Consider the following 27,432-nt stretch of genomic DNA (forward strand, 5'->3'; position numbering starts at 1 on the left):
TTGTCACAAGACAATCAGTGTTCAACTGTTAATACTATGGCTGATCGGTGCATACATGTGTAGCAAAATTTAACTTGTTACCCAATAGGTTAAATGTAAAGTTTTAGCAAACGTTAAGTTGACTTTTCCAATAGCTAGCGTTGTGTTAAAGGTGTATTCCAACTATACAAAGTGAACGTTATATGCTTCATAAGGTGATATATCATTCTGCATGTTAGTTCTGCTTACAGTATTTCTCCATTTCTATCCAATGGTTAAAACCTTTATGTTCCACTGCTCAGACATGCTCAGAGCCTTCAAATTTCAGTGATGACGACAGTTTGTACAGCAGTGAATACGTACTCCTCAGTAACTGGCAGTGGGGCATTGTGGGAGATGTAGTTTTTGCATTCCCTGGTGGCCAATTTAAATAACAATGTAAAATATGAAGCTGTCTGGGAAGCTGCGGGGCGCAGGTCGTCAAAAAATGTTACTGGAGTTCTGTTTGATGGAAGTTTGGAATACTCGTAATAAGTGGAAATCTTAAGGATAGTTAGAAAATGTTGCTCAGTCTCCAGGATACCCCTTCTAAGTGTCAATTGAAACATATTACAGCATAGAGGTTTTGTAATATTAAAGATATTCAATTTCTAGTCAAACAGTCTTATATTTGTTTTGCAGGAAAGATTTTTTTTAAGATTGTTTACAAGATTAGCTGATAAATATACAAAGGAAATATTGCCAATAGCGGTATACACCCAATGCTGTATTTTGAAGTACCAGTACACCAGTACAAAAATGGTTGACAAGTCTATCCTCAACAAATTACTCAAAGTGAAGTATTCTTTTGTGAAATAGAAAAAAAATCTTCCTGTAGCATTGCTAGATTACTCTGAAATTCTCCTGTCTATGTTGTCCCTTCATGTTATAGAGGGGCTTTTTTTTTTCCTCTCAGGCTTATTGTCCATGTCCAACTACAAAATCTGCACTCCCTATTGCTGCGTCTATGTATAAATCCTTCTTAGGCCCCTCTCACACAGCAGCGCCGCAAACAGCTGCGATTTTACTTTAGTTTTCGGCCGCAGCTCCCTGTGGCTGAGGTGCGCTAAACGCAAAAAATAGAACAGACTCCACTCGAAAATCGTGGTGCTGGAAAGCGCCGTCCAGCGCCGTGATTGAGCGCATGTCTGCGAGGCCCCATTGATTTCAATGGGAATGTTATACCGCAATTAACGCAGCATTGGTATCGCTGTGTGAGAAAGGCTTTAGGGATTATTCACACAGACATTTGTTTCCATTCAAATAGTCTAAATTTTAATCAAACTAAACTCACATAGAAACAGAACGCATTGATTTCAATGGTTCTATTCACATGAGCGTTTTTTTACTAGGTTGGGTAGTCTGAGTAAAAAAAATGTAATATAACCCATCTTGGTAAGATTCTTAGACAAGAATCTCCATTCAAGTCAACGGCTATGTTAAAAAAAAAGATTGCACTGACACAGCATGTGAATGCCTTCTGTTTTTTCTCACGCACCCACTGACATCTTTGGAATTTCAAATGGCAAAAATGTTCAATTTCTATTTTTTTTTTCATATGCCTGGAAGACAGATTGTATTTGGATGACACTCACATGTGAAAAAAACAAGAATGCGTGAAAAATCGATCCGTTTTTCAAGGATCGCAATCACATTTACCCATGTGAATAAAGTGCTGTCATAGACCTTGGCCTACATTTAATAGCTAAGAAAGGAAGTATAGCCCCTGAATCGTACGAGATTACTAGAAATACAAAAGGCAAACAGCTGTGACTCAGCTCATGTATCAGCAATGCAAGCTGACAATGAAATGTAATCTATGTTCAATCAACTGTCAATTCAAGTGCAGAAAACAGGCTGATACATTTATCTTACAGGTTGTAATCTAAGTGGAGCCACACTGCTATGATCTGTGGTTCACAGTGTCACCTACAGTAGAGAGAGCAGTGCTTTCTGAAATACATCCCCTGTCATTGCTGTAGTGACTGATATAGCCATAAAATAACAAGTATCCAAATGTAATGAAGAAGAAATATGTCCAACCACAGTTGGCAGGTTGTGTGATCTACATTAATGTTCTTTCACGTGGCTCTGCGTGTAAATTATTAAGCTTAACCTTAGCAAACCATAGTTATTTGTCTTCAAAAAGGTCATGCTGTCTATGTATTCTCAGAGGTAGCCATGGCCTAAATGTGATCTCCACGTATAAGACTGGCTGTCTTCAGAGTGCAAACCTGGTATACAATACTAAGCCATAAAACTGTTAAACAGATCTGCAATCAATGAATGGTTCTTCTGCTAATGTTGCAATTATTAAGGCGATGTGACTGGAAGTTCTGTAGAATTTACCACCGGGGAACTATTCCAGTGATAAAACTCATTACTGCAATTAACTTGATATGATTTCACCTTTAGTTTATAGCATCGGAATAGAGCCCAATACCATCTTACTGTACGCTTTCTAGTTTGCTGAAAACTAGAAAAGTGTATAAGGACAGTTCTTCTAAGGGCTTCTATTCATTTTAACATTTTTCGGTCTCATTCATTTCATTAGGCAAAGTTAAAGGACATGAAACTGGAAAGTTATCAAAAGGGGATCCAGGAGTAAACTTTTTATATTTTGTCAGTGTTGACACATACTGTATGAAGTTATGAAGACTGCGCTGCCAACAGAACAGTCTGGGCATCTCAGGTGTTGCCTCTCCTGATTCCAATCTCTGTGCCCCTTCGAAAGTCTAAACAAAGGCACAGAAACATATAAAGTGCCAAGTCAATGCATGGATATTTCCACTTCTTTTAATAGCCTGATGTGATGCCAAGATAGGTATCATTAATGTTCTCCCCTAGTAGCGTGGGAAGAATATATTTCTTTATAACATGGGTCGGAAGAAATCTAATGAATTTCTATCATAAAGAAGGCGTTTTGCTTCATTTGGGAAGAGGGCATTAATTACTTAAGTTCCCCTTCATGGTAGGGCAGGGAACCTGTGAAACGCTTAACTCTATCATAGACAGAGCTGTGCGAAAGTTCAGTTATGGCCACACAGTGTTCTGTTCCTGCTTGCATTATTTTGCAGGAGTACATCATATTCAGCTTAGTGCCTACTATAGGAGAAATCTCTGTAGTCAGGAGGTGATGAGTAGACCACTGGGCACCAGAAAACGCCCCTTTCCTTGTCTTAGAACCCATTAACCTATCCACTGCCCTATACCAGTAGGGAAATAGACAGTAAGGCCGACTTCACACGGGCGAGACGTACAAATCTCACACAAATATGAACCCTATTCTTTTGAATGGGGCCATACACAAGAGCGATGCTTTCCCACATGGTACCACAATGCGGGAAACAAATCACTGCAGGTTCTATCTTTGTATGTGCTCTCACATCGCATCTCCCACTGGCGGCAGCATCGCACCACGTGCTAGGTGCAAAACAATATTGCGCTCCTCCGTGTGAAGTTAGCCTAACTCCTTCAAAATCCTAGAATATCAGCAATGTAATTATTAACTCCTTAATTACCATAGACCATCAGGGAAGTTTCTAGTAATCCTATTATTATACTAGGCCACCAACATAGTCCATATTAGTCTCTACACTGCCCTACACCACTAGGCATGTTCACCTTAATCTTTTCACTGCCATAGACCACTAGGATTGTTATTAACCGCGACACTACTCTAGACCACTAGAATTGTTGCCATTATTCAGTTAACGATATGGCTGTAAAGTTTAGTCAGTTTCTGACTAGCGATGAGTGATTAGTGGAATAATTGGTTCCTCTCAGTGGTGGGCCCCATTTCACGAAAATGGTCATGAATTAGGATGGGTCAAAATAGTGTACAGTGATGTAGAGATCAATATTAGTACAGTGGTGTCATTAAAAACAAAAAAAGGCCCATATAGAGGTCTCTTAGGAATACAGCAGGTGTGATGCTTATTTTAAAATTAATGTCATAAATTTTACAAGGACAAATTCTGTCAAGTGAAAACACCACTCAAGCACAGGCCTACTGCAAGAAGCAAGATGGAGAGCTACCAAACATTTTTCTACATAATGTCATAAATTTTACAAGAAATTCTGGCAGGTGTATACAACACTCAAGAACGTCCTCCTACTCCTCTTCCTCCAAGAAAAAACAGTAGAGTTACCAACAATTACGCCAAAGGAGACAGCAGGTGTGGTGCTTGTTTTAAAAGCAATGTTGTAAAATTTGCAAATCAAAAACAGCCAAGCACAAGCTTTCTCCAAGGAAAAACCATAGCGTTACAACTATTTCTTGTACTTTAGGAAATTTTTGTTTTGGAAAAGGAGGGGGAGGGGGTAAGGAGGACACAGGCAAGGATTAATGTCCCACAACTCTTTGTGGTACCATGAAACGTGGATCACCACTTTTAGCTTTATGCCCTACCTGCAGGAAATTGCCAGTGTCCTGTTAAGGATATGTAATGCCCCTTGCCATGTTTGCTGGACCGCATGTCCATGATCAGCTGAACCTCGTCACTGACAGAGTTCTTCAATGTCAGGAACAGATAATCCCTTATATGGCAGTGCAGGGCAGGGACAGCTTTTTGGGAAAAGAAATTGCAGCTGAGCATCTGGTACTGTGGGTTAGAATCATGTTGCGGAAGGCATCTGTGTCCAATAGACTTAAGGGTAGTATTTCCATTGCAAGCAGCTGTGAAATAATTGTGCTGAGGCTCTTTTTTCGTGGGTGGTTGGGAATGTTTTTCATACATTTCCATAGCTGGGGAATGGAGGGCTGGCTGGGACACTCTCTGGTTGTTTTGATTGCCTGGTAGACATCCACGAGACTGAATGATCAAATAGCTCCTCAGACTGATCCATGTGGACTGCTTCGGAGGGTACGGGGGATTTGGCACTGGGTGAAGTAGAGGGGGGAAGCTCATGGCCAACTGGTGCAAACTGACTCCTGTGTGCTTGCGACTGGGAGGAAGAGAAGGTGGTGATATTTGAGGTTTGCTGTCATCCCCTTCACGACCTGCTGTGTGCGCTGTGGATGTAACACATGCCCCTTCTAAGAAATGGCAGTGGGCTTGCCTTGCCTTCTGCAAAATGTGGAGCTGTTGCTTCAGTGGGAGATGCTTGAAGTGCCAACTTGACTCATCCTCTATCACCTCCACTGACATGTCCCCTACCTCTTGCTTCCTTCAAGTTTCCTTTTTATTTAGTTTCCTTTTTGTTTACTTTTTTGTGTAGTTTTATGTAACTTATCAGCTAACTTTTCAGAAAACCACTAGCAGCTGCCTAAGGACTGCAAATAATTTGTAGTGTCTGGACTGACAACTTTGAATGACATCTAGGCACTGACATGCACTGAGTGCATTTGCTGTTTCCCTGTTTGGCTTGCTTTTTGTTTCATATTAACAAAAGAAACATCACTTACTAAATAAGCCTCAATTCTTGGGAGGCACAATATGCGAGCACAGAACGCCAGAGTATAGCTCATATACAGTGAGCTACCTCACTGCTAGCTGCATAAGTCCTGCAAATAATCTACAGTGGCTGGACTGGCCAAAAAAATCACTGCCATGCCACCTAATAGGCCACAGTGCCTTGGAGGAACAATATGTGAGAACAGAAAGCCACAGAGTATAGCTTGTATCATTGGGAGATGTCCCTGTTTGGTGCAGTGTAATTCAATTCCCATCACCCCACTGCCTACTGCATAAGGTCTGCAAATAATTTGTAGTGACCAGACAGGCGACTTTGAATGATATCTGAGGCCACAAGCAAGAACAGCAATATTCCCCATGCCAAATTCTGTCTGCTTTGCTGCTCTACACGTTGACTGTAGCAGAAACAGCTGCCCATATGCAAGATGGAGGACACATTTGGTGACATTAGCAAGGTGGTTGCATGCTGACCTTTATAGAAGACATTATGGGAAATTTGAAGTTCACCAAAAATCACCAAAAAGACTAGCAACACTATGACTAACGGCGGGGTTATCTAAAACTTTGGTTTCATGCCACATTTGGGAGATCTATTTTCTCATACTGTATGTCTTATTGAATCAAAAGAAAAAATTTCAGCACACACGTAAATGGAGATATTTTCCAAAATTACCTTACAGAATCATTCCCTTGTTCCATTCGCTAGAGCTTTCCGACTTTTGTTACATTAATGTGCATGAAAGCAGATCAAGAAACAAGTTTTTGGTAATATAGTGTTAAAAGAAAAAAAGCAAAAAGGGGTCTTCTGAGATTCTTTATTCTAGCAACCAGGAGAATCATCCCTAGACTCTGGAAGTCCTCTACGCCTCCCTCAAGAATGATGTGGGTGGAGGAGCTTAACGATCTTATGCGCTTTGACGAACTAAGGGCGAGTGAGAAAGAAGCCCATGAGGAGTTTTACATTACATGGCAGGTCTGGATCTCTTTCCGGTCCTCAGAGAGATTCAGATCCTGGGTGTATTCAGGGCAGCTGTAGGTTTAGATCTGAATGAGGGTAAGAGCGGCTTGGCATGGATGATGTTCTCTCCTATGACCTCTTTATTTCCCTAGGGGCCAACCCTCCCCCTTCTTCCCCCATGATTCGACCCCGTGTGCTTGTGCATCGCCTGGTCTTGTCTTGTGTCTTTGTATACTGTTTATCTAACTTCTTTTATCTGAATATTGTTTACTTTCGTTTCTAATTATACTAGGTCTCTTTTTGGTAACCCGATTGAGGCCATAACGAGCTCATGGTTATTAGGTAATGAATCTTGCAATATAATTAAGTTCATGCAAATTTTTGTAATGTGGTGGCAATTTTGAATAAAAATATTTTGAACCAAAAAATTATAGGAGGAAAGCAAAAACTTCATTAAAACCAACGTAACATACAGTAAACAGTAGATATGGGGTACTATGGAAAAGGTTTTTTTAATCTACATCTGATAATGACATACTGATTGTCTGGAGTACTCCTGTATGCTGCCAGTCCTGTATTTTTCTTAACTTTGCTTGTACCTTTTAGTTTAAAGTAGCCGTAGTATATTACATACTTTAGCATCATATGAGCATACATTAGTCATTTCCTACAACACATACAATGTAACACTGAACAGGGGTTTCCCATAAAGTAAAGTCATTGCACATCACTAGAATATGCCATTACTTTCTGATTGATGGGGTCTTACTGCTGAGACCCCCATCATCATTTTATGTGTCTGGAATACTACTTCAAAGTAGATCTGTCAAGATTTCTATACTTCCATGTCTGAGAGCAACACAACATAGAGGAAAGGGGTGCTCATCTCAGGGATCTATGGTATTCTATGACTTCATTTAACATTTGAATGCAAAAAAGGAAGCTGCCACAAATCATAAAAAAAAATGTGATTTCTCTGCCTACACACTGTGATTGACAGCTCTGACTATGTAAAAACTCATACAGGAAAACTGTCAATCACTGTGTGTTGGAATGTGGGGGGCATGTGTCTTAAATCATACCATAAACCAGTACATTTGTAGTTTTTCTTAATAAATCGCACATATTTTCTTTCTTTTGTGCCAGGGTGCCAGTTATATTAATTTCTACTGAAACGAACTATGAGAAGAAGCTACTTTCTCCTTCACTAGTGTCACTATTAATATGAACTATTTAGAAACTACTTTCTTGCGCTTGTTTTAAAATAAAAAAAATAATACCTTCATAGGACTATAATGTATGATGAAGGTATGTTGTATCATAGTAGCTCGTCCTGTGCAAAATAGTCATATAGTATGTAAGGCCGAAGAATGACATATGTCCATCCAGTTCTGCCTATCACCAGCACAATAGTCCCAAATTACAAAGGGAGGGTAATATCTTTGCACAAAGTAGTGTTGATATCTGTAGAGAGATATGTCCAGTGCTCAATTGTGGGGGGTGGTGGGGGGGTATAGTGGAGATGCATCTATAAGGTCCAAGTGGGCTGTGTCAAAGGTTATGGTCTGGAAGGAGAGAGAATTGTGCTTTAGCCACATTCAGAAGGGGAAAGTGGGGCTGCATAAGAATGTACAGGCCCAATGCAGGTACTGGCAGGGACTAAAAAGGACCTCTATGCAGAGGATTCTGTAGACTATGTCCACCACACTGGGATTACCAGTTGAGCTCCTGAAAGCCACTACTACTTGTGATGTGGTTTGGAGATCCAGTATGCTAGAGCCAGGTGTGTTGTGCCGGATGATTACAGAGACTCTAAGGCCTCGTGTCCACGGGGAAAATATTTTTTAAGATCTGTAGCGGATCACCCGCGCGTGATCCGCATGTAAAATTTCCCATTGGAATGCAGTGACCACCCGCGGTTATATAAATAGCCGTGTATGGTATTTTAAAGTGATTTAAAAATGTCATGTGGGTGAAAAAAAACGTGACATGCTGTATTTAGGTGCGTATCACGCGTGAGGGAGCTTATAGAGCTCATAGCTCAATTGATCTCCAGCATGAAAAAAGAAAAGGAATTTAAGTTCATCCGCACAGCATCCCTGCAGAAATCCGCATTACATATCCGCGCAGGCCACATTTTTTTGAGATCCAGTATGCTAGAGTCAGGTGTATTGTGCCGGATGATTAAAGAAACTCTAAGGGCTCATGTCCATGGGGAAAATATAATTTAAAATCCGCAGCGTATCACCCACGCGCGTGATCCGCATGTAAAATTTTCCATAGGAGTGCATTGACCACCGGCAGTTATATAAATAGTCGCAGATGGTATTTTAAAGTGATTTTAAACTTTTATGTACGTGAAACAAAACGTGGCATGCTCCATTTAAGTGCGGACTCCAGGACTGCTTCTATAAGCCACAACTGCAACATATATATATATATATATATATATATATATATATATATATATATATATATATATATAAGACTCCCCCAATGAAGGCTCTAAATTGTCAGACAGCTCATTGATGTTTAAAGAAATGTGATTAATGATCATCATTGCACCATTAAAAATAGTGACTGCCTGGGAGACCTCTGAATTGAAAGTGGAAGGAACCTTTTTTCTAAACCATTGTAGCAGAAAAATGTCCCCTATGAGAGTGAATCTGGTTGACAATTGCACTGGTCAGACAGCTATGTTCTGTCCCAAAAATAAAGGCAGGAAAATCTATGAAGAGTTTACACGGGCGTATTTTTTCCACATTAAACAGTTGTGCGCGTAACACGTAGAGAATAGAACATATTGATTTCAATGGGTTTGTTCATATGCACGTATTTTTCCTATGAATTTTGGTCAAGCAGAAGTCCCCATAGAAGTCAATGAGGATGCGAAAATATGTGCAAAATACGCTAGGAGATGCGTGAAATACTATATAATTGCACAGTAAAGAAGACACCTGGTAATTAGTAATTTTAATCAGTGCTTATTTTTTTCCTGCATGCAAATGCACGTGCTTTGCAAGCGAAAAATGTACAGTAAAGTACGTCAGTGGGTGAGCAGAGCAGAAAAACAATGTTTGTTCAGAAAAAAACGCTATGCTCATTCGCACACAAATACACATACACTTGTGTGAATCCAGAAAGAACAACTACATAGTTACTAGAGATGAGCGAGCACCAAAATGCTCGGGTGCTTGTTACTCGAGTCGAACTTTCAGTAATGCTCGAGAGTTCGTTTCGAGTAACGAACCCCATTGAAGTCAATGGGCGACTCGAACATTTTTGTATATGACTGGTGCTCCGCTAAGGTTTTCACTTGTGAAAATCTTAGCAAATCACCAAAGTCATGTAAAAAACACAGAAATGGATAGGGCAGGCGAGGAGCAACATGCAGGGCTGCATTTCGGGCTCCGAGGTCTCACTATTAAGCCACAATAGTGGCAAGAGTGAGACACCCCCCCCCCCCCCCGCACTGTCAGCATAACGATCGTTCTCCTGGCAGAGAAGAACGATGTTAGCCCATTGAATTCAATGGAGCCGGCAATACAGCCGGCTCCATTGAAAGCAATGGGCTGCCAGCGAGCGCGGGATGAATTTTCGGGAGGGGCTTAAAAATATAAGCCCTTACCTGAAAAAGAAAGATTTTAGTGTAAAAAAGAATAAAAATGCAAGCATTCTCTTCAATGGAGGCGCTGCTGCTGCCGGCGACTCCATTGAAGACAATGGTCCACTGGCACACCTGAATTCTTTTTCAGGGAAGGACTTTACATATAAGCCATTCCCTGGAAATGAATTAAAAGTGATTTAAAAAACAAAAACAATAGATACTCACCTCCCTTCAGCTGCCGGGGCACAGCCGCGTCTTCTCCTGCTGTCCCCTGCACTGTGGTGCTGAACTGCTGTCATTCAGCTGAGAGCTGTGCTGAGCCAATCAGAGGCAACACTCACTCACCCATTCATGAATTCATGAATGGGTGTGAGTGAGATCTGCCTCTGATTGGCTCAGCGCTGAGCCAATCAGGGGGCAGGTCTGACTCACACCCCCTTCACACCCACTGCAGGCCAGCCGCGCTGAACTCCATCTGCCGGGACAAGTTGAGTATATATATATTTTTTATTTTTACACATTTCTGGATGAATTGCAGGGAAGGGCTTATATATTTAAGCCCTTCCCGACAATTCATCCCGCGATCGCCAGCAGCCCATTGCTTTCAATGGAGCCGGCTGTATTGCCGGCTCCATTGAATTCAATGGGCTAACATCGTTCTGCCGGGACAAGGTGAGTATATTTATTTTTTATTTTTACACATTTCTGGATGAATTGCAGGGAAGGGCTTATATATTTAAGCCCTTCCCGACAATTCATCCGGCGATCGCCGGCAGCCCATTGCTTTCAATGGAGCCGGCTGTATTGCTGGCTCCATTGAATTCAATGGTCAGTGCTTGTTTAATTGAGACGAGTACCGCGTAGTGCTCGTCTCGAGTAACGAGCATCTCGAGCACCCTAATACTCGAACGAGCATCAAGCTCGGACGAGTATGCTCGCTCATCTCTAATAGTTACTAAACATTAAAATTCTGTATTTTTTTCTTTTTTAGCTCTAGGTATGTGTTGAGGTAAGATAGAACATATTACTATAAACTGTAAAAAAAAAAAAATCAACAAACACTATAGTATTCTTTCTCCCCCCATAACACAGTGAAATTAAAGAAAGTTTATCCATAGGGGATTTTTCATCTTTGCACAATCTAGAAGTACCAGAGATTGTTTAGTCAGACATTTCCGAGAGTTAGTTTTTAAACAAATATTTTTGAATTTGAAAATTATTTTACATATCTGCATTTCCAATATTGTTTTAGCTGCAGTACACATCTGTCTCAGGCATTCCTATTTCTCGTGACAAATACGAAGTGCCTAGCATACCCCATTCATTATAAATGGAGGCTGTCAAGTTTCCATCATGGTTATTGTCATTGCACCATCAAAAATAGCGAGAAAAAACGATACAAATCCTGTAATACTTACTGTTTGGTCTGTTAGGGGGGGCAGCACAATTTGCTTCTCGATTTTGTTAAGCACCAATTTCCATAATTCTTTTAAAACTCGCTTTAGTACCGTCTTTTCACATATTTTTGCAGAAACTGATAACCTAGAACAAAGAATTTGAATAGCCTTGCAATGAAACAGTGAGAACAGGTCAAAAACTACATTTGCACTGGGTAATATTAATATGTATGAATCTGGCGAAGTTCCATTTGGAAACAGCTTCTAAACTAGGCTCTACAAGTCAAGTTGGGGCAGCAGATGGTATGTTTTAATGTGAAGCACTTGTATCACAAAAAAACAAAACAAAAAACATTTTAGATATGTGTATATATGCCTGGTTAGGTTCAAGTTACACTTTATTACTGGCTGATTTCTATAGTCCATCTTTTACTTTCAAGGCTTGCTTTTTCTGACATTCTATTTATGGAACTGCAAGTTCAGAGCTCAGTGGGTGTTCCCTGAAAGCATATTGTCTCTCTTCTCCCTTCTCCCAGTACTCTGATACATGCGTTGTCATGGCAGCAACTTGGCTAGTCAGCACAGCCTGGGTCACACTTACAGGTGTCTTTTTTCCGGACAGTCATCCATAACCATTCAGAGGTTTATGTCTGGGTGTGACATACCTGCATTCTCTTTCTCTCAGGACTTGGTCTCTCATCATTCATAATTTCAGGGCAGCTCCTCCAGCAGTACTGCATGCTCAATTTTTCTATAGTCTCAGAAACCTTTTCCTTAGCTCATATAGCCTCTCTAGGATCGTGCAGTTCTTTTTGTTCACTACTCATCCCTGGAGTGGTAAGCCTTAATAGTGAACAATACCCCTTTACTCTACATTCTGCTACAAGGTGCTTTAAACCCTTTCCAATCCAATTTGTATCTTGGCTTTCCTAGGGGGCTTACTCTTTTTCTGCCGTTATACAGCAGTACTATATGTTGGCTAAAGCCAGTACTGCATGAGGTGACACGCTGGATAGGCTCCGACAGCGCAGAAGCTGGCAATATACAGTAAGAGAACCCCCAACAGATGTCTTCCAACATTGGAGCTCTACATCCTTAAATCATAATGTCTTTACAGGTCAGACAGTGGATTGGAAAGGGTTAACCCCTCAACGACCGGGGCATAGTGTTTTTACGTCCTGCAGCTGCAGGACGTGTATGGAGGGAGGTAGCGCCGCTATCTCCCTCCATACAGCGTGGGAGTCAGCTGTTTATTACAGCTGACACCCGCGGGCAATTCGGCCGATCGCGGCTATTAACCCTTTAAATGCCGCTGTCAATTCTGACAGCGGAATTTAAATCCCCCGAACGCTGTTTGGGGGTCCCGCACGGCCCCCCTGCGGTGAGATCGGGGGATCCGTGCAGGTGTCATGGCAGCCGGGGGCCTAATGAATGGCCCCAGGGCTGCCTTAGCAGACTGCCTATCAAGCCATCCACACAGGGTGGCTTCATAGACTGCCTGTAAAAAAGCAGTATGACGTAATGCTATAGCATTACGTCATACTGCAGGAGCGATCAAAGCATCGGATGTTAAAGTCCCCCAGGGGAACTTCAAAGTAAAGTAAAAAAAAAGATCAATAAAGTTTTTTAAATTGTAAAAAAAAAAAAGTTATAAAAGTTTAAATCACCCCCCTTTTGCCATATCTATTATTAAAAAATCTAAATCATAAAATAAAAATATGTATTTGATATCGCCGTGTCCGTAAAAGTCCGATCTATCAAAGTAGTGCATTATTTTTTCTCCACGGTGAACGTTGTCCGAAAAAAAAAATAAAGAACGCCAAAAATGCATTTTTTTAGTTACCCTGTCTCCCAGAAAAAACGCAATAAAAAGCGATCAAAAAGTCGTATGTATTCCAAATTGATACTATTGGAAACTACAGGACACCCCTTAAAAAATGAGCCCTTGCTCAACTAAGTTGACGGAAAAATAAAAAAGTTATCGCGCGCACAAAATGACCGCAGAAAATAATTGAAAAAAATGTAATATCTTAAAAAAAAATACAAGTACTACAGCAAAAACAATACTATATAAGTTTGGTATCGTAGTAATCGTACTGACCCATAGAATAAAAATATCAGGTCGTTTTTGTTGCAGTTTGTGCGTCGTAGAAACAGGACGCACCGAAAGATGGTGGAATGTCGTTTTTTTTCCATTTCTCTCCGCTAAGAATTTTTAAAAAGTTTTTCAGTACATATATGGTACAATAAATAGTGCCATTGAAATATACAACTCGTCCCGCAAAAAACAAGCCCTCATACAGAGACTTCGATGGATAAATAAAGGAGCTAAGATTTTTTAAAAGGGAGTAGGAAAAAACAAAAATGGAAAAAAGCAAAAAAGCCTGGTCACTAAGTAGTTAAGCAACCTCCTTATATAACATGACACTGGGGTTGTGCATTGCAATCTTAGTGTGATTGCCTTACAAGCAATTACCCAGCCAAGATGCTGCTACCTGGTAAAAAATGCTCAAATATCGAAACATTTTGGGTGGAACTGTTTTTTTAGTAGACAACTTAAAAAGTTTGGGGTTTTTGGCATGTGGTCCCATCTTGATTTCGGAGTACAGAGGTGTAAGAATTTGGAGGGATATCATAGTGTAGAAAAGTAACAAACATTTTGCACTATTTTGCAAATTTAGATAATAATAGTATAGTGGAACACAAACTAAACCCACATAAAATGGAACAAAAAATGATTCAATACTTGGATGTTTATGTAACGCAGCTTTGCATAAACAAACATACAATTCTAGATAAACAAAGGCGTTGTATGTAAACCTCGGCTTCCCAGATGTCATGTCTGTTACATTTGTAGTGAATCTGCTCACTGCAAATTCTGAAAATATTCTGAAAACATGACATTTCAATCTGCACTACAGAAGATTAATGGATTAATGCATGATTGTGTGGACATGCTGCTCTCTAGTGTAAAGTCATTTAATATTATACTGTATAAGGGCTCGCACAGACAAGCGTGGTTTTAGCGCAGTATAGGAACATGAAACGATCGCAGCTATGCTGCACTAAAAATCACATGAACGGGCGATTTCCAGCTAGGGGTTGTCCCACGCCGAAACGTTTTTTTGTTTTTTTTCAATAGCCCCCCCGTTCGGCGCAAGACAAACCCGATGCAGGGATAAAAAAAAACAAACCGGGTAGTACTTACCCGAATCCCCGCGCTCCGGTGACTTCTTACTTACTTTGTGAAGATGGCCGCCGGGATCTTCACCCTCGGTGGACCGCAGGTCTTCTGTGCGGTCCATTGCCGATTCCAGCCTCCCGATTGGCTGGAATCGGCACACGTGACGGGGCGGAGCTACGAGGAGCCGCTCTCTGGCACGAGCGGCCCCATTCAGAAGGGAGAAGACCGGACTGCGCAAGCGCGTCTAATCGGGCGATTAGACGGCACCATGGAGACAGGGACGCTAGCAACGGAACAGGTAAGTGAATAACTTCTGTATGGCTCATAATTAATGCACGATGTACATTACAAAGTGCATTAATATGGCCATACAGAAGTGTATAACCCCACTTTGTTTCGCGGGACAACCCCTTTAAGTCTCGAGCTAAATTAGCTGTGAAATTGCCCATTCACATGATCGGAGATGCGTGTTATCCAGCTACCATAGTAGTCTATGAAAACTCCTGCGCAGCTCGCACCAAAGATAGGTCAGGTCCTATCTTTTCACAAACCACGGTCCTTAGATGCGAGCATTGCAGTCGCATGTTCTATCCTTGTTAGGTGCGAGTATTTTGTGTGTCTAAAATTCCTTCATCTGTACGGTCCTATAGGAAACTATTGGTTCTACTAGACGCAATCTTTTCATGCACCTATAATGCGCTGAAACCACACTTGTGTGAACGAGGCCTAACTTAATAAACTGTGTAATTGAGTACAGTATTGAGTAGTTGTGTACTCACATGAGCATTAGTACTGAAAATAACAGAATTAGTTTACTTTACAAAGGAAGATTGGGCCTCCTAGGGTAGGAAGACTGCAAGGTGTGAGGTACCCCGCCACTGCAGAGATTGATGATGTAATAATAGAACAAATATTTATTTCAAGTCCCTTTAAAAAAGCAATTATAGAGATATTACACTTCCTAGAGTCATCAGAAAAGAATGAATCCAATGGACACCACCACAAGACATTCAGTACTAACGTTTTATCCAGAAAATCCATCAGTGGCCGCAGTACAATTTCAGCATCCATGGCTGCATTGTTCCTGTTTGTGGATGCGTTGCCATTTCCTCTCATCTGATTTAATTCCACACTCATTTGTCTCACACAGTCCTCAATTATGCTCTGGAAACTAGAAACACAAGAAAGTTGCATTAAGTTTTTAGCTTTCCATTCTCTTTCTGCCAATTGATTTACTTTGTCAGCCAGTATAATGAAGCACATCTTTACAAGAGCAATTCTACAAAGTCTTTCTTTTCTTTTGTCTGCTCACTCTACCAATCTCTTATCAGAAGCATCTCACTATGTTGACATCCTTTTTATCTGCTGATTCCTTTTAGAAATAGGCTTATTGTGGTTTTGATTCAACCTCTTTTTATGTTATGTAGCTGCAATATGCTAAATCAAAAGGGCATTAGAGTAGAGCATTCAGTATAAAATGAAGAGAAAAAAACATGTATTCAATAAAATAGACTGATAATGTTATTATGGCGTCTCTCTTCTCTTATGCATCTTCAGGATAGGCCATCAATAGCAGATCAGCGGGGGTATGCCACCTGAGACCCATGCTGATCAACTGTTTGCCATGCCAATGTCACTTAGCTGATTACTGCAGGAAGCAGATGGCAACATTGCCACTGCAGAGGTCTGATTTGGTGTTAGAAGCAAAGTTCCCATTCACTTTAATAGCAACTTTGCCTGTAATACCATGCCTGGCCACTGTAGTGAGAACAGGTGTCAGAAATTAGCTCAGTGCATGAGGGTACCAGCCCAGCAACAGCTGATCAGTAGAGGTCCTAAGTGAGGGGACACCCATCAATCTACTACTCTTTTTTGAAAAAACTTTATTGGATATATAAAAGACATACAATTAGGTATATAGGATAATAGTAAACATAATATACCTGAATATGAAAAAGCACATGATTGTGCAACAGGTGCTACATTATTTGTATAAACAATAAAAATTGGCTGTCAAATAAAAAAAAATAGGAAAATAACAAATGCACCAAATAGTACAACACCATTAGAAAAAAAAGGTTAGATGGTAACCATCTGTCTCATTTTAGCTCTCTAGAAACTTACTCAGGATTGTTTAATAAAAAAGTTATCAGCAATAACGCAGCAATGACCTGGATTATCAATATGGTGGAATACCGGAAAGAGTCCCTTCTGATGCACAGACAGCTGTGAGTCCACCGGCTAAGGGAAACCAGTTACATAAAGGAGATTTTTCTATATTATAAAACCATGTTAAAAATGACATATGATAAAACACGATTAGTGCATACCCAGTGCCCACGCACCATACATGATGGGCGATAAGTATGTGCTGATCTTTTTTATCGTGTATCATTTTTAACATGGTTGGTAACAAGGAAGAATCCCTCGTATGGAGCTGGTTTTCCTTTGATTGCTCAGGACTGTTTTAACATGACCAGCGTGACTCTCATGTTGAGTGATGGAATTTCACCATAATGTCTTACATTTCAATATGTGACAAATGCGTTATAATAAACTTCTTCATATCTTAAAGAAATGCCTTGTCTTCGACTCTTTATGTTTTTCTGTGTCTTTTGTTAACAAAGAGGTAAATTTTAAGTTGGTTAATGATCTCCGATCATGTCAGTATGCCCAGTTCTATCCAATGACATATGAGGCATCCTTTTGCCACATTCAGAAAATGCATTAGGCTGGATTCACACTGGATTCACACTGTCAGCATTTTTACGTTCGCCTGCTGGTGACGTAAAAACGCATAAACAGGCGCACAAATCAAACGTTTGTGCGCCCGTTCAGATAGCCCTGGCCCGGCGCATATATGCCGAGGCCGCAATGGCGTTGAGAGGGGGAAAGACAGTTTAGCTCTGCTAAACTATGTCTCCCCCATACCTCCCATTTGCTGTTTCTCGGCAAAGTGAGGTGGCAGGAATGGGCGGGGGCTAGTGTGCTAAGTTCCCGCCCTCTTTCTGCAGCTTAGTTCGGCCCCTGTTGCAAACAACCAAAGAGGAGGAGAGAGGAGGAGCGAAGGGGGTGAAAGGTTAGCAGTCACACTGCTAAACTACCTCCCACCTCCCTTCTCCACAAGCTGTCATAGGCTCCCATAGGAGTCTATGCAGCTGCCGGTTGTGTAAAAGCGCCCAGCCGAAATGCACTATCTTGGCTGTCCGGGTGCTTTTACGCCACGAAAATACGCCCATGTGCACTGATGCATTGTAAACCAATGCACCAGAGGGGCAGCGTATATCGGCTGGGCGTCAAAACCCAGCCAATATACAACCGTGTAAAACCAGCCTTGGGGACAGTAATTTAGCATCATCCTGATCAGATGAATTCTAGGAAAGAAGAGAAAGAAAAAGAAATGGCAGAGGGTCTACCAATATTTCACAGCTGGCTAAAACCCTAACTTCGGATATAATATATGTACAAATATGTATAAATGGCTTAATTACTACTTATATTAGGGCTTCTTTAAAGTCCAAAAAGTCTAATGGTCTAATGTTAATAGATTAAAAATAGAAAGCGTAATACAGCAGATGCCAGCGACTTTAGTCCCAACAAAAAAAATGGAACGTAAAGCAGAGAAACCAGGTACCTAAAAAGAACCAAGAATGCATGTTTTACAATGATGAAAATTACCTTGCTCCAAATATGCAGCTAAGCTCATCCAGTACTGCACTGAGCTTCACCTGGAGTTCCTTAAGCATTATACTGGCATCCGGATCCAGCTGCAGAGAGAAACATGGATTTAGCACAATAGTTTAATCAGAACCTGAATCCTGCCCATCACTAGCTATCATATTTTGCTCCATAAAAAAAGCTTATATTAGCACTTCTTTTTGCCGTCTGTCATCTGCTTGATATTAAATAGGAGAACTTCATGTTTATCCAGAGATCAGTGTAATGTCGTGATGATGAAGATATGTTGACTACAGATAAGAAGACAGCCCCTTTCTTGCGAGCATCTTAGGAGATCTTTTTCAGTCCCTGCAAATGGTATCTTTTTCTGATTTACAGAAGGCTGTATTTCCCAATTGGGTAATATACGCACTATCAAAGCCCTAACCTTGCTGTAAGGATTTAATTTTACTACCTATACTCCAGAAAATGAACCAGAATAAAGGCAACTCGGAAACAATGGACCGTGTCTACAACTTCCTAAATATTTGATGCTCTTTCATTCCTTTCAGAGGTAATACAATGGGATGGATACAATGCCTTCAGTTTAGTAATTGCCCATTTTTTATTTTCTTTTGCTAAGGTTCTTGGTACAGTAAAAGGATTCATTCTGTAGTGACAAAAGAGCAGGGAAATCAAGTTGAAGGCCAATACCCCTCAATGCATTGTAATCCCATATTAATTGCCATTGACTTAGAGAGCAGTTATTAATAAACGAGAGACTGCACTGAAATATGAAATACCACACAACAGAGGTAACTGAACTGTAACAAGAACAGGGCCTCTATTGACATAGGTAAAACAATGTTGGCCAGGATTTTTTGATGCTTTTTATTTAGCAATATCTACAACATGTCAGTGTTCCATGTTGCCTATTGGTATGCTAGATCCTTGGCATTAGATTGTTAGGTATGCATTATCAACTAAATTCCAATAATCTGGGGTATTAGTATTATGCTTCTATGACAAATAGGGTTAAATTGACAAAGGCTACGGTTTCCAAAAGAGGTTGTCTAGTTTAGAAAACCCATTTTAAATACTCTTTTATGGGATTATGAGAGTGTTAGAATTGAGAGCAGCCACAAAGAGCATTTCTCATTCTGGTGGATTACATGAACAGCCCAGTAATCTTAATGGGCACTGTGTAATGCCTAATTTCCCCTGTGGTGGAGTTACAGAGAAATTGAGCAGAGGACAGATGAACAAAGTACGAACAGTGGTAATCCAATGAATTTTGACAAGGAATGCTTAAAAACAAAACAAAAAAGGTATGGTCCAAAGACCGACGTGAGTGCTAACAATCTACTGAATATGATGGTGATATTTAAGCAACAGGAAGCAACCCTCCCATAAAGACTACTGACATTCAAATTAAACAGTAGGAGGTTTAAGATGCTAATTTGCAGCTATGTGAAGTTAATTCTTGGTAAGAAAATGCAATACTTTAGAGCAAGTATTTCTTATTATGCCAATATAAAATCATTCTCTTTTCCCAAGTCTATATGTAAATATTTAAAAATGCAGGATTTTTTAAAATCCAATATACTTGTCCTCTTGGGCACTGGTTCCAATATTCGATATCCAATTGTTAAAAAAAAACAGCTTTGGGGCTAGTGTAGTATTCCTAGACTTTTAGAAGTGTATTGCTATTCAAGGTACATTACAACTTTAGTCCCATAAGCCATATAAAGTGCAGGTTATCCATTGGAAAATTGCCAGTTGAGCCCTCTTGGGGGCCTCTGTTGGAAATGTTGATCGGTATCTGTTGACCCGTGTCTGAATAAGTATTTACTTTGAAGAAGCAGTAAAAAGTAGCCTTGTTTATATAGTAAGGCTTGTACACTCCTATTGCCTTCTATATAACTACTTTTGGTAGTAAATAACTAGTATCATTATGATTTGTTCTATTTTTCAGCGTTTTTATTTGCTTAAGCCACAAATGTGAGTAGGCATTTGGCCCCATATTCGGAATGATTACTCTATTTTTATTAACAATAATGAAGCCTGAAGACAAATCATGGACCTCATTGATAAAATACATATACTTATGTTATTTACTTAATGGTAGAATGGGATTTTTTTTTACTTAGCTGCAAAATGTCTTTATTATAAATCTCTTTTTTTCTGTGGGCCAAATCTACAGTGCAATTACATTGTTAAACAGCTTTGTGAGTTGTTATTATGTTTCCACTTCCCATTATATCTACAAAAACTAAAATGACCAAAATGGGATTATTCTTTGTGCTTGAAAACAAACATGGCTCTCATTCCACTGTAATTACAATGATCTGAATGCATTAACGGGTCTAACTGAAGGTTAAAAATCGGGCCATCCAGTATATCAGAAGAAAGAATAATGCCTTTGTTGAAAATCTGTGTGATGCACAAATGAGCAGGCAATATCTGCTTCCTGAAATTATGGAGATGGGAATGTATTACACGCTGTGCACCACAATTGTGGCATAAAATTGTTGCAAATTATGGCACATGTCACAGTTGTACAATAATTTGTCACTTTATAGGAATTTCTATCTTTGGAAAAGTGTGAAAAAAATAAGAGATTGACAGGAAGGGGCATATTCTCCCATGGACCAACACTCTTACTATAATTTATGCCAGAAACTGCCATAAATTATAGCGCAAATCAACACCAATTTGTAGCTGGCATAGATTTGCATTTCTGGAACATGGACATCCAAAGAGAAGACAAATGCATTTTCCACATTTGGTGCAGCTTTCCCCGAGTTACTGCAACTAAAGAATGGTGTAAGATTGCCCACCTTTAGTAAACTTCCGCCAATATTTCATTTGTATGTCTTTATTTGTGATGGACTGGAGTAAGAAGTACTAAAATTATTAAGAGGTACACTTGGCAGTTCATGTGCCACAAAATCAAATCTGTGTCAGGGCTCAGTCACACGGGCGCATCAGCATCCGTACACTGGCGCCTGTGTGACAGACAGTTAGAAGACGGCCGTACCTGAAGACGGCCGTCTCTCTCCAGCGCTGATGAAAGAACACATAACCGGCAATGAAGCCGGTCACATGTTCTTTCCTCCGGCGCTGCAGAGAAACGGCCATCTTCAGGTACGTTCATCTCCTTCCTGCAGTCATACGAGCGCATAGGCACCTGTGTACGGATGCCGATGCGACCGTGTGACTGAGGCCTCAGCTAGTAATTGGCATAGATTTGCACCACAATTTACGTTAGTTTCTGGTGTAATAAATAGAATATTTATCCAGTCATAGGAGACCCCTCTCCAACAAGCCCCACCTAATTTTGGGGAAAGTGTTGAATGTGATGTAAAAAGAGAACAAGTTGCAAAAAGACTAAAGCTAGAAAACTGGTGTAAATGCCTTCATAATTTTCTTCCTTCGTGTATACAGCTCCATGGACAAGTAGTGAAATATAAGCTGTGTATTCACCACTGAACAATACATCCTTTTGCAATTTACATGTGCAATTACTCTACATTTAAAATTTAGCTAACAAGAGCCTGTTACATCTCCCCAGAACATAGACTAGGTTATGTCAATGTGTATACCCTCATAGGCTGTAACAGGGATACGTGCTGTCTGTGGATTAACACAGACAGCAGAAGGCTCCAAATACGCTAGTGTGCGGGGAGCCAATTTCTGAGGCACTGATAATAATTACATCGTATGTATAATACTATGGATGGGGAAGGCAATGGCAAACCACCCCGCAAAAACATTTTGCCAAGAAAAGGTTACAATGTGACATCACCCTAGAAGTCAGTCATGACTCGGTGCTTACACCAGGGGACTTTACTATGGATGTCCTAAAAACATGTCCTGTTGGGGGGTCGTGAGGACTCGGATTTGGCAAACACTAACTTAAGTCCACAGCTTCTTCCCTACACAGTACAGCACTTGATCTGTCCACCACTGCCATCCTTCATGATACTGTACTTCTATTCTTCACACTATCCCAAGTCAGTTACAGACGAACCAAGTGCATTGACAATAGGAATACAATTTAGTAAGCACAGTTTTATTTCTATTTAATATTTCAATACTAGAATCTACAGTATTTCTTGAATATGGGGTTTAAATAGCAGGTAACAGAAAAGAAGCAGAATTATTACAAAATAAAGCAGATATTGAATTGAATAGTGTTTCACCTCAGGCTACAGTGTAAGAACAGAGACAATGTTATAAAAAACATCCTGATGACTTCCATAATATGCAAACATTGTTAGAAGTGAAGTATTGGAGTGTCATGATCTTGCCGCTCCACTTATGTTTGGAGATGTGGTTAAAAGCATTGAAGCAGCAAAGCTGCCTGGATGTTCTTCTCACCTTACATTAGCTTTCGTACTTGTACGTACTAAATGTGATAGGAATGACTTGGTATGCAGGAAACACATAGGAAGTATTGCTACGACAAACACAATAATTGTTGACATTGCGTGGCCTCCTTGTGGTACTCTGTCATAATGTATTTTCTTTACATTTCAGGTTTACCTTCCCAAATAAGATTTGTTTATATCATTCTGCTAAGGTTTATGCAAAATGCATTATAATAAATGGTCATTCTAATTATTCGCAGTCTGAGGATAAACTTTGTTTACAGAGGAGCTAACTGTTAGACATAGGTCAGATGTCCTCATGGTTTCAATAATGCATCAAGAATGGGTTTGAGAGACAGAACTTCAGAATGACTTTATTAATTAACAGCTGTTCAATATACATGAAAATGGTGCTCGAATGTGAATAGTAGATAAGGCATTAATTACTGACTGTTACTGTTCCTGGGTAAGATTGGTCTGGGTGAGAATGTGTGTAAAAGGCCCTTTCATATGGGCCAACCGTCTTTTAAGCAACTACACGAGTGCTGATGTCACCGCTAAGGTCGTCAGCACTCGTGCAGAGCATTTACACTTAAAAACTTGCCGCGGGCTTCTTGTACGCTTCTCGCTCTGCACTTCACCTCCTATAGGAGGAGAAACCAACGAGCCAACAAGGTTTTTTTAAGCTGACTAAAAAATCAGCTTAAACAACCACGAATGATAAGTGAGCAATTTTTTTCACATTCACACTAAAAAATCATTGGTCAAATTTGTTCACTTGAATGAATTTTGAGCGATAATCATTATGTGTAAATGGGCCTTTAGTGAGTCACTGGCTCAGTCATAGAAAGCAGAGGGTGGTTATTAATGGTACAAACTCTAAATGAGTCACCATTATCATAGAATCATAGAATGGTAGAGTATGAAGGGACCACCAGGGTCATCGGGTCCAACCCCCTGCTCAGTGCAGGATTTACTAAATCATCCCAGAGAGATATTTGTCCAGCCTTTCTTTGAACACTTCCATTGAAGGAGAACTCACCACCTTCTGTGGTAACCTGTTCCACTCATTGATCCTCACTCACAGAAAGTTTTTTCTAATATCTAATTTGTGTCTTCTCTCTTTCAGTTTCATCCCATTGCTTCTAGTCTTTCCTTGTGCAAATGAGAATAGGGCTGATCTCTCTGCACTGTGACAGCCCTTCAGATATTTGTAGGCAGCTATTAAGTCTGCTCTCAGCCTTCTTTTTTGCAAGCTAAACATTCCCAGATCCTTTAACAGTTCCTCATAGGACATGATTTGCAGACTGCTCACCATCTTGGTAGCTCTTCTCTGAACTTGCTCCAGTTTGTTTATGTCTTTTTTAAAGTGGGGTGCCCAGAACTGGACAGAGTATTCCAGATGAGGTCTAACTAAGGAAGAGTAGAGGGGGTTAATTACCTCATGTGATCTAGACACTATCCTTCTCTTAATACATCCCAGAATTGTGTTTGCCTTTTTGGCTGCTGCATCACATTGTTGACTCATGTTCAGTCTATGATCTATTAGTATACCCAAGTCTTTTTCACATGTGCTGCTGCTTAGCTCAATTCCTCCTATTCTGTATGTGCTTTTTTCATTTTTCTTGTCCAGATGTTGGACTTTGCATTTCTCCTTGTTAAATACCATTCTGTTAGTCGCTGCCCATTCTGCAAGTTTTTCTAGATCAGTGATCAATAGAATAGGTCATCAATAGAAATAGCCTGTTAAACTCCTTTAAGAGTTTTCCAGCCGCTCTGCTAAGTGCTGCATTGTAGCTTATTTGTTTTAAGGAAGACTCCAGGCAATACATAGTGCATGATACAGAAAAATCATAGAACACCAAAAAAGAACATCTATTCAGGCATGATTGATAAAGTGTTTACATTTTAGCCTTAGGGTGCTATCACAACTACTGGAAATTGCTGCAGAATTTGCTGCTCTGCAGAAAAATTTCCACAACAAAATCCACATATCAAATATGTGAGTTTTAATGCAGAATCGAAAATGGCTTAATTTTGCTGGTAATTCTGCAATCAAAATCTGTATTTAGATGTGGATTTTGTTGTGGATTTCCATAGCAAACTATTAGATTTTGCTGCACCAAAATACGCAGCAAAAAGTAAAAAACGCTGCGGAAAAAAACGCTTGCGGATTTTTCCACAAGAAAATCCGCAAGCCAAAATTAACCTTTGAAGCGGTTTTGCTGCATAAGCATTTCTTCTTCGGCAAAACTGCAACGGAAAAACCGTGGCAAAACCGCAGCAAATCCGCCCTGTGTGAACCTAGCCTTATAGTGTGCCTAGTTTATTGCACAGGGCATTATGTAAACAATACCACCAAACGTCTTTTTTAATTTTTTTGTACTTATAAAAGGAGGGAATGTGTTACTATTTTTTTAATGCTTTTTGGTTTTTTTACACTTTTTATGTCCTGGTAAGGAACTTGAACCAGAAAAGCTTTGATCACTTTATTACTGCACTGCAGTACGTCTGTACTGCAATGGATTATGGCTTATAATAGCGATCACAGGTTATGGCAGGCCCAGATACAATTGTCTGGCGCCCAGTTGCCATGGCAACTCATCGCCCATTCGTGACTAAATAGCAGAGGGCCACTGACGTCACAGAGGGAGCGGACTCCTGCACCCATTACATGCCGGGACCTACATTGATTGTGTAATGTAAGGGGTTAACAGCAGGGATTGGTGTACTCACCAATTCCCACTGTTGCAGCAGAAGGCTGGCTATCAGTCACAGTCGGCTCCCACTGCAAGATGGCATGGGCTCACTTCTGAGCTCGTGCCAAGCAGAGGATGTAAGTTTATGTCCTGTTGTGTTAAGTACCATGCACCCAGGAGGTAAACGTACATCCTGTGGCATTAAGGGGTTAAAGTCATCAATATAACCAGAGTTAGGGTGCGTTCACACGAACGTATATCGGCTCGGTTTTCACGCCGAGCCGATATACGTTGTCCTCGGGTGCAGAGGGGGGAGGATGGAAGAGCCAGGGCCAGGAACTGAGGCTCCCGCCCCCTCTCTGCCTCCTCTCCGCCCCTCTGCACTATTTGCAATGGGGAGAGGCGGGATGGGGGCGGGGCCAATTACCGGACTTTAGCCCCGCCCCGTCCCGCCTCCTCTCACTGCAAATAGTGTAGAGGGGCGGAGAGGAGGCAGAGAGGGGGCGGGAGCCTCAGTTCCTGGCCCTGGCTCTTCCATCCTCCCCCCTCTGCACCCGAGGACAACGTATATCGGCTCGGCGTGAAAACCGAGCCGATATACGTTCGTGTGAATGCACCCTTACAACCATTTGAATTGGGAACACTGAATTTACAGCTGTTACTTCAGTCTGTCTGCAGAGATATAGAGGCACAATAGATCTGCAAGTCTCCTGTCTGTATTTCTGTCCCAGGGGAGGGGTAACAAACTTTTCTTCATGTTACTAGCCAGCCCCTTATCAACCAGAGCATACTTTCTCTCCATCACATATGAGGCTAGTCACTTGCTAGTCTAAATGCTCCTCTACATTGTTTAATGGTGCATGTGCCGCAGACAATGCTAATCGTGGCATCTAAATGTTTTTAAAGAATTAAAAAATTTTTTAAAGGTACATTTTTATCTTTTTACATAATGCTTTAGGCCTTGTTCACACGAGTGTTGTTTTGCTGAGCGCTGCCTGTGATTGGTCACAGCGCTCAGCCAATCACAGGCAGCGCTCAGCCATTCATTAAATTCAATGAATGGCTGAGCGATGCCTGTAATTGGCTGAGCACTCAGCCAATCAGACACAGCCCTTTCAGGGGGCAGGGATTTTAAATCCCCACCTGCTGAAAGAGCTTCAGTACAGTGCAGGGAAGCCAAGCAGCTAGACACGCTGAGCCCCAACAGCGGCGGAGAGGTGAGTATGTGTACACACACATATATATATATATATATATATACACATATACATACATATATTTTTTTACACAAGCTAGGCATGATATTTAAAGCCCTTTCAAATCACGCCGTGTTCAACCCCGCCCCGGTTTTGGCCCCTCCCTGGCGCTGGTGTGTCAGATTTGACCCCTCTGCTGCGACGCTGCGCGCGTTAACGGGAGTTTGTGGCTGGATTGGTGGAGGAAAGAGATTAAAAATAAAACCTCGGCAACCAGCAGATCCCATACAAAAATGCTTGAGTCTCCCATTGAAGGCAATGGGGTTCGTTACTCGAATAGAGCTCTTGAATTTTATGAAAAGCTCGACTCGAATAACGAGGACCCGAGCATTTTGGTGCTCGCTCATCTCTACTCTCTACCTAAGGAATGATGTTGCCCCTTCCGACCCACGTCATAGACGTCTTACTAGCCAGGCCAGGATCCTACTGCACACTAATGAGGGGAAAAAACCCTGAAACAGCTGTCTGTGTATGGATTTTGGCTTGATTTTCTTTTCCAAATCATTGCTCTACAGACCAGTATAAAGGGTCAAGCATTGATTTGAAGGAATGCTGTCAACTAATAGGTGGCGCTGCAGAAGTATTATTCTATCTTCTTTATTTGCATATTACTCAGAGAAGCATGGATGGCCTTATAACTCTCTTCCCTCACCTTTTTGGTGCTCTCCCTAAGGAACGGTGTTACCCCTCCCGACCCAGTACTCCAATTAGAACACTTTGCCAATGGAGTCCCAAAACCATATTGCATTGTAGCCTACTCATTTTCTTAGGAAAAACAGTCTGAAAAGAAACTGTCACCAGATTCATGCTCTACATGAAGTGGGCAGGGAGAGGCTGGCCCGCCCCGCCCCACCCCATGACTTGGA

General features: G+C 40.8%; 1 protein-coding gene across 2 annotated transcripts in view; it reads right to left on the bottom strand.

The window, feature by feature from the left end:
• Positions 1-27,432, bottom strand: part of UNC13C (unc-13 homolog C) — a 457,400-nt gene that overhangs the window by 60,683 nt on the left and 369,285 nt on the right. For both annotated transcript variants that reach the window (XM_066592576.1, XM_066592575.1), the window contains 3 exons: positions 18,260-18,348; positions 15,603-15,752; positions 11,419-11,542 (listed from right to left, as the gene is read on the bottom strand). In XM_066592576.1, the coding sequence (XP_066448673.1) occupies positions 11,419-11,542; positions 15,603-15,752; positions 18,260-18,348 (363 nt within the window). The remainder of the gene's footprint in view (positions 1-11,418; positions 11,543-15,602; positions 15,753-18,259; positions 18,349-27,432) is intronic.

This window comes from Eleutherodactylus coqui, chromosome 2 (assembly GCF_035609145.1).
Source record: "Eleutherodactylus coqui strain aEleCoq1 chromosome 2, aEleCoq1.hap1, whole genome shotgun sequence".
NCBI classification, from domain to species: domain Eukaryota; kingdom Metazoa; phylum Chordata; class Amphibia; order Anura; family Eleutherodactylidae; genus Eleutherodactylus; species Eleutherodactylus coqui.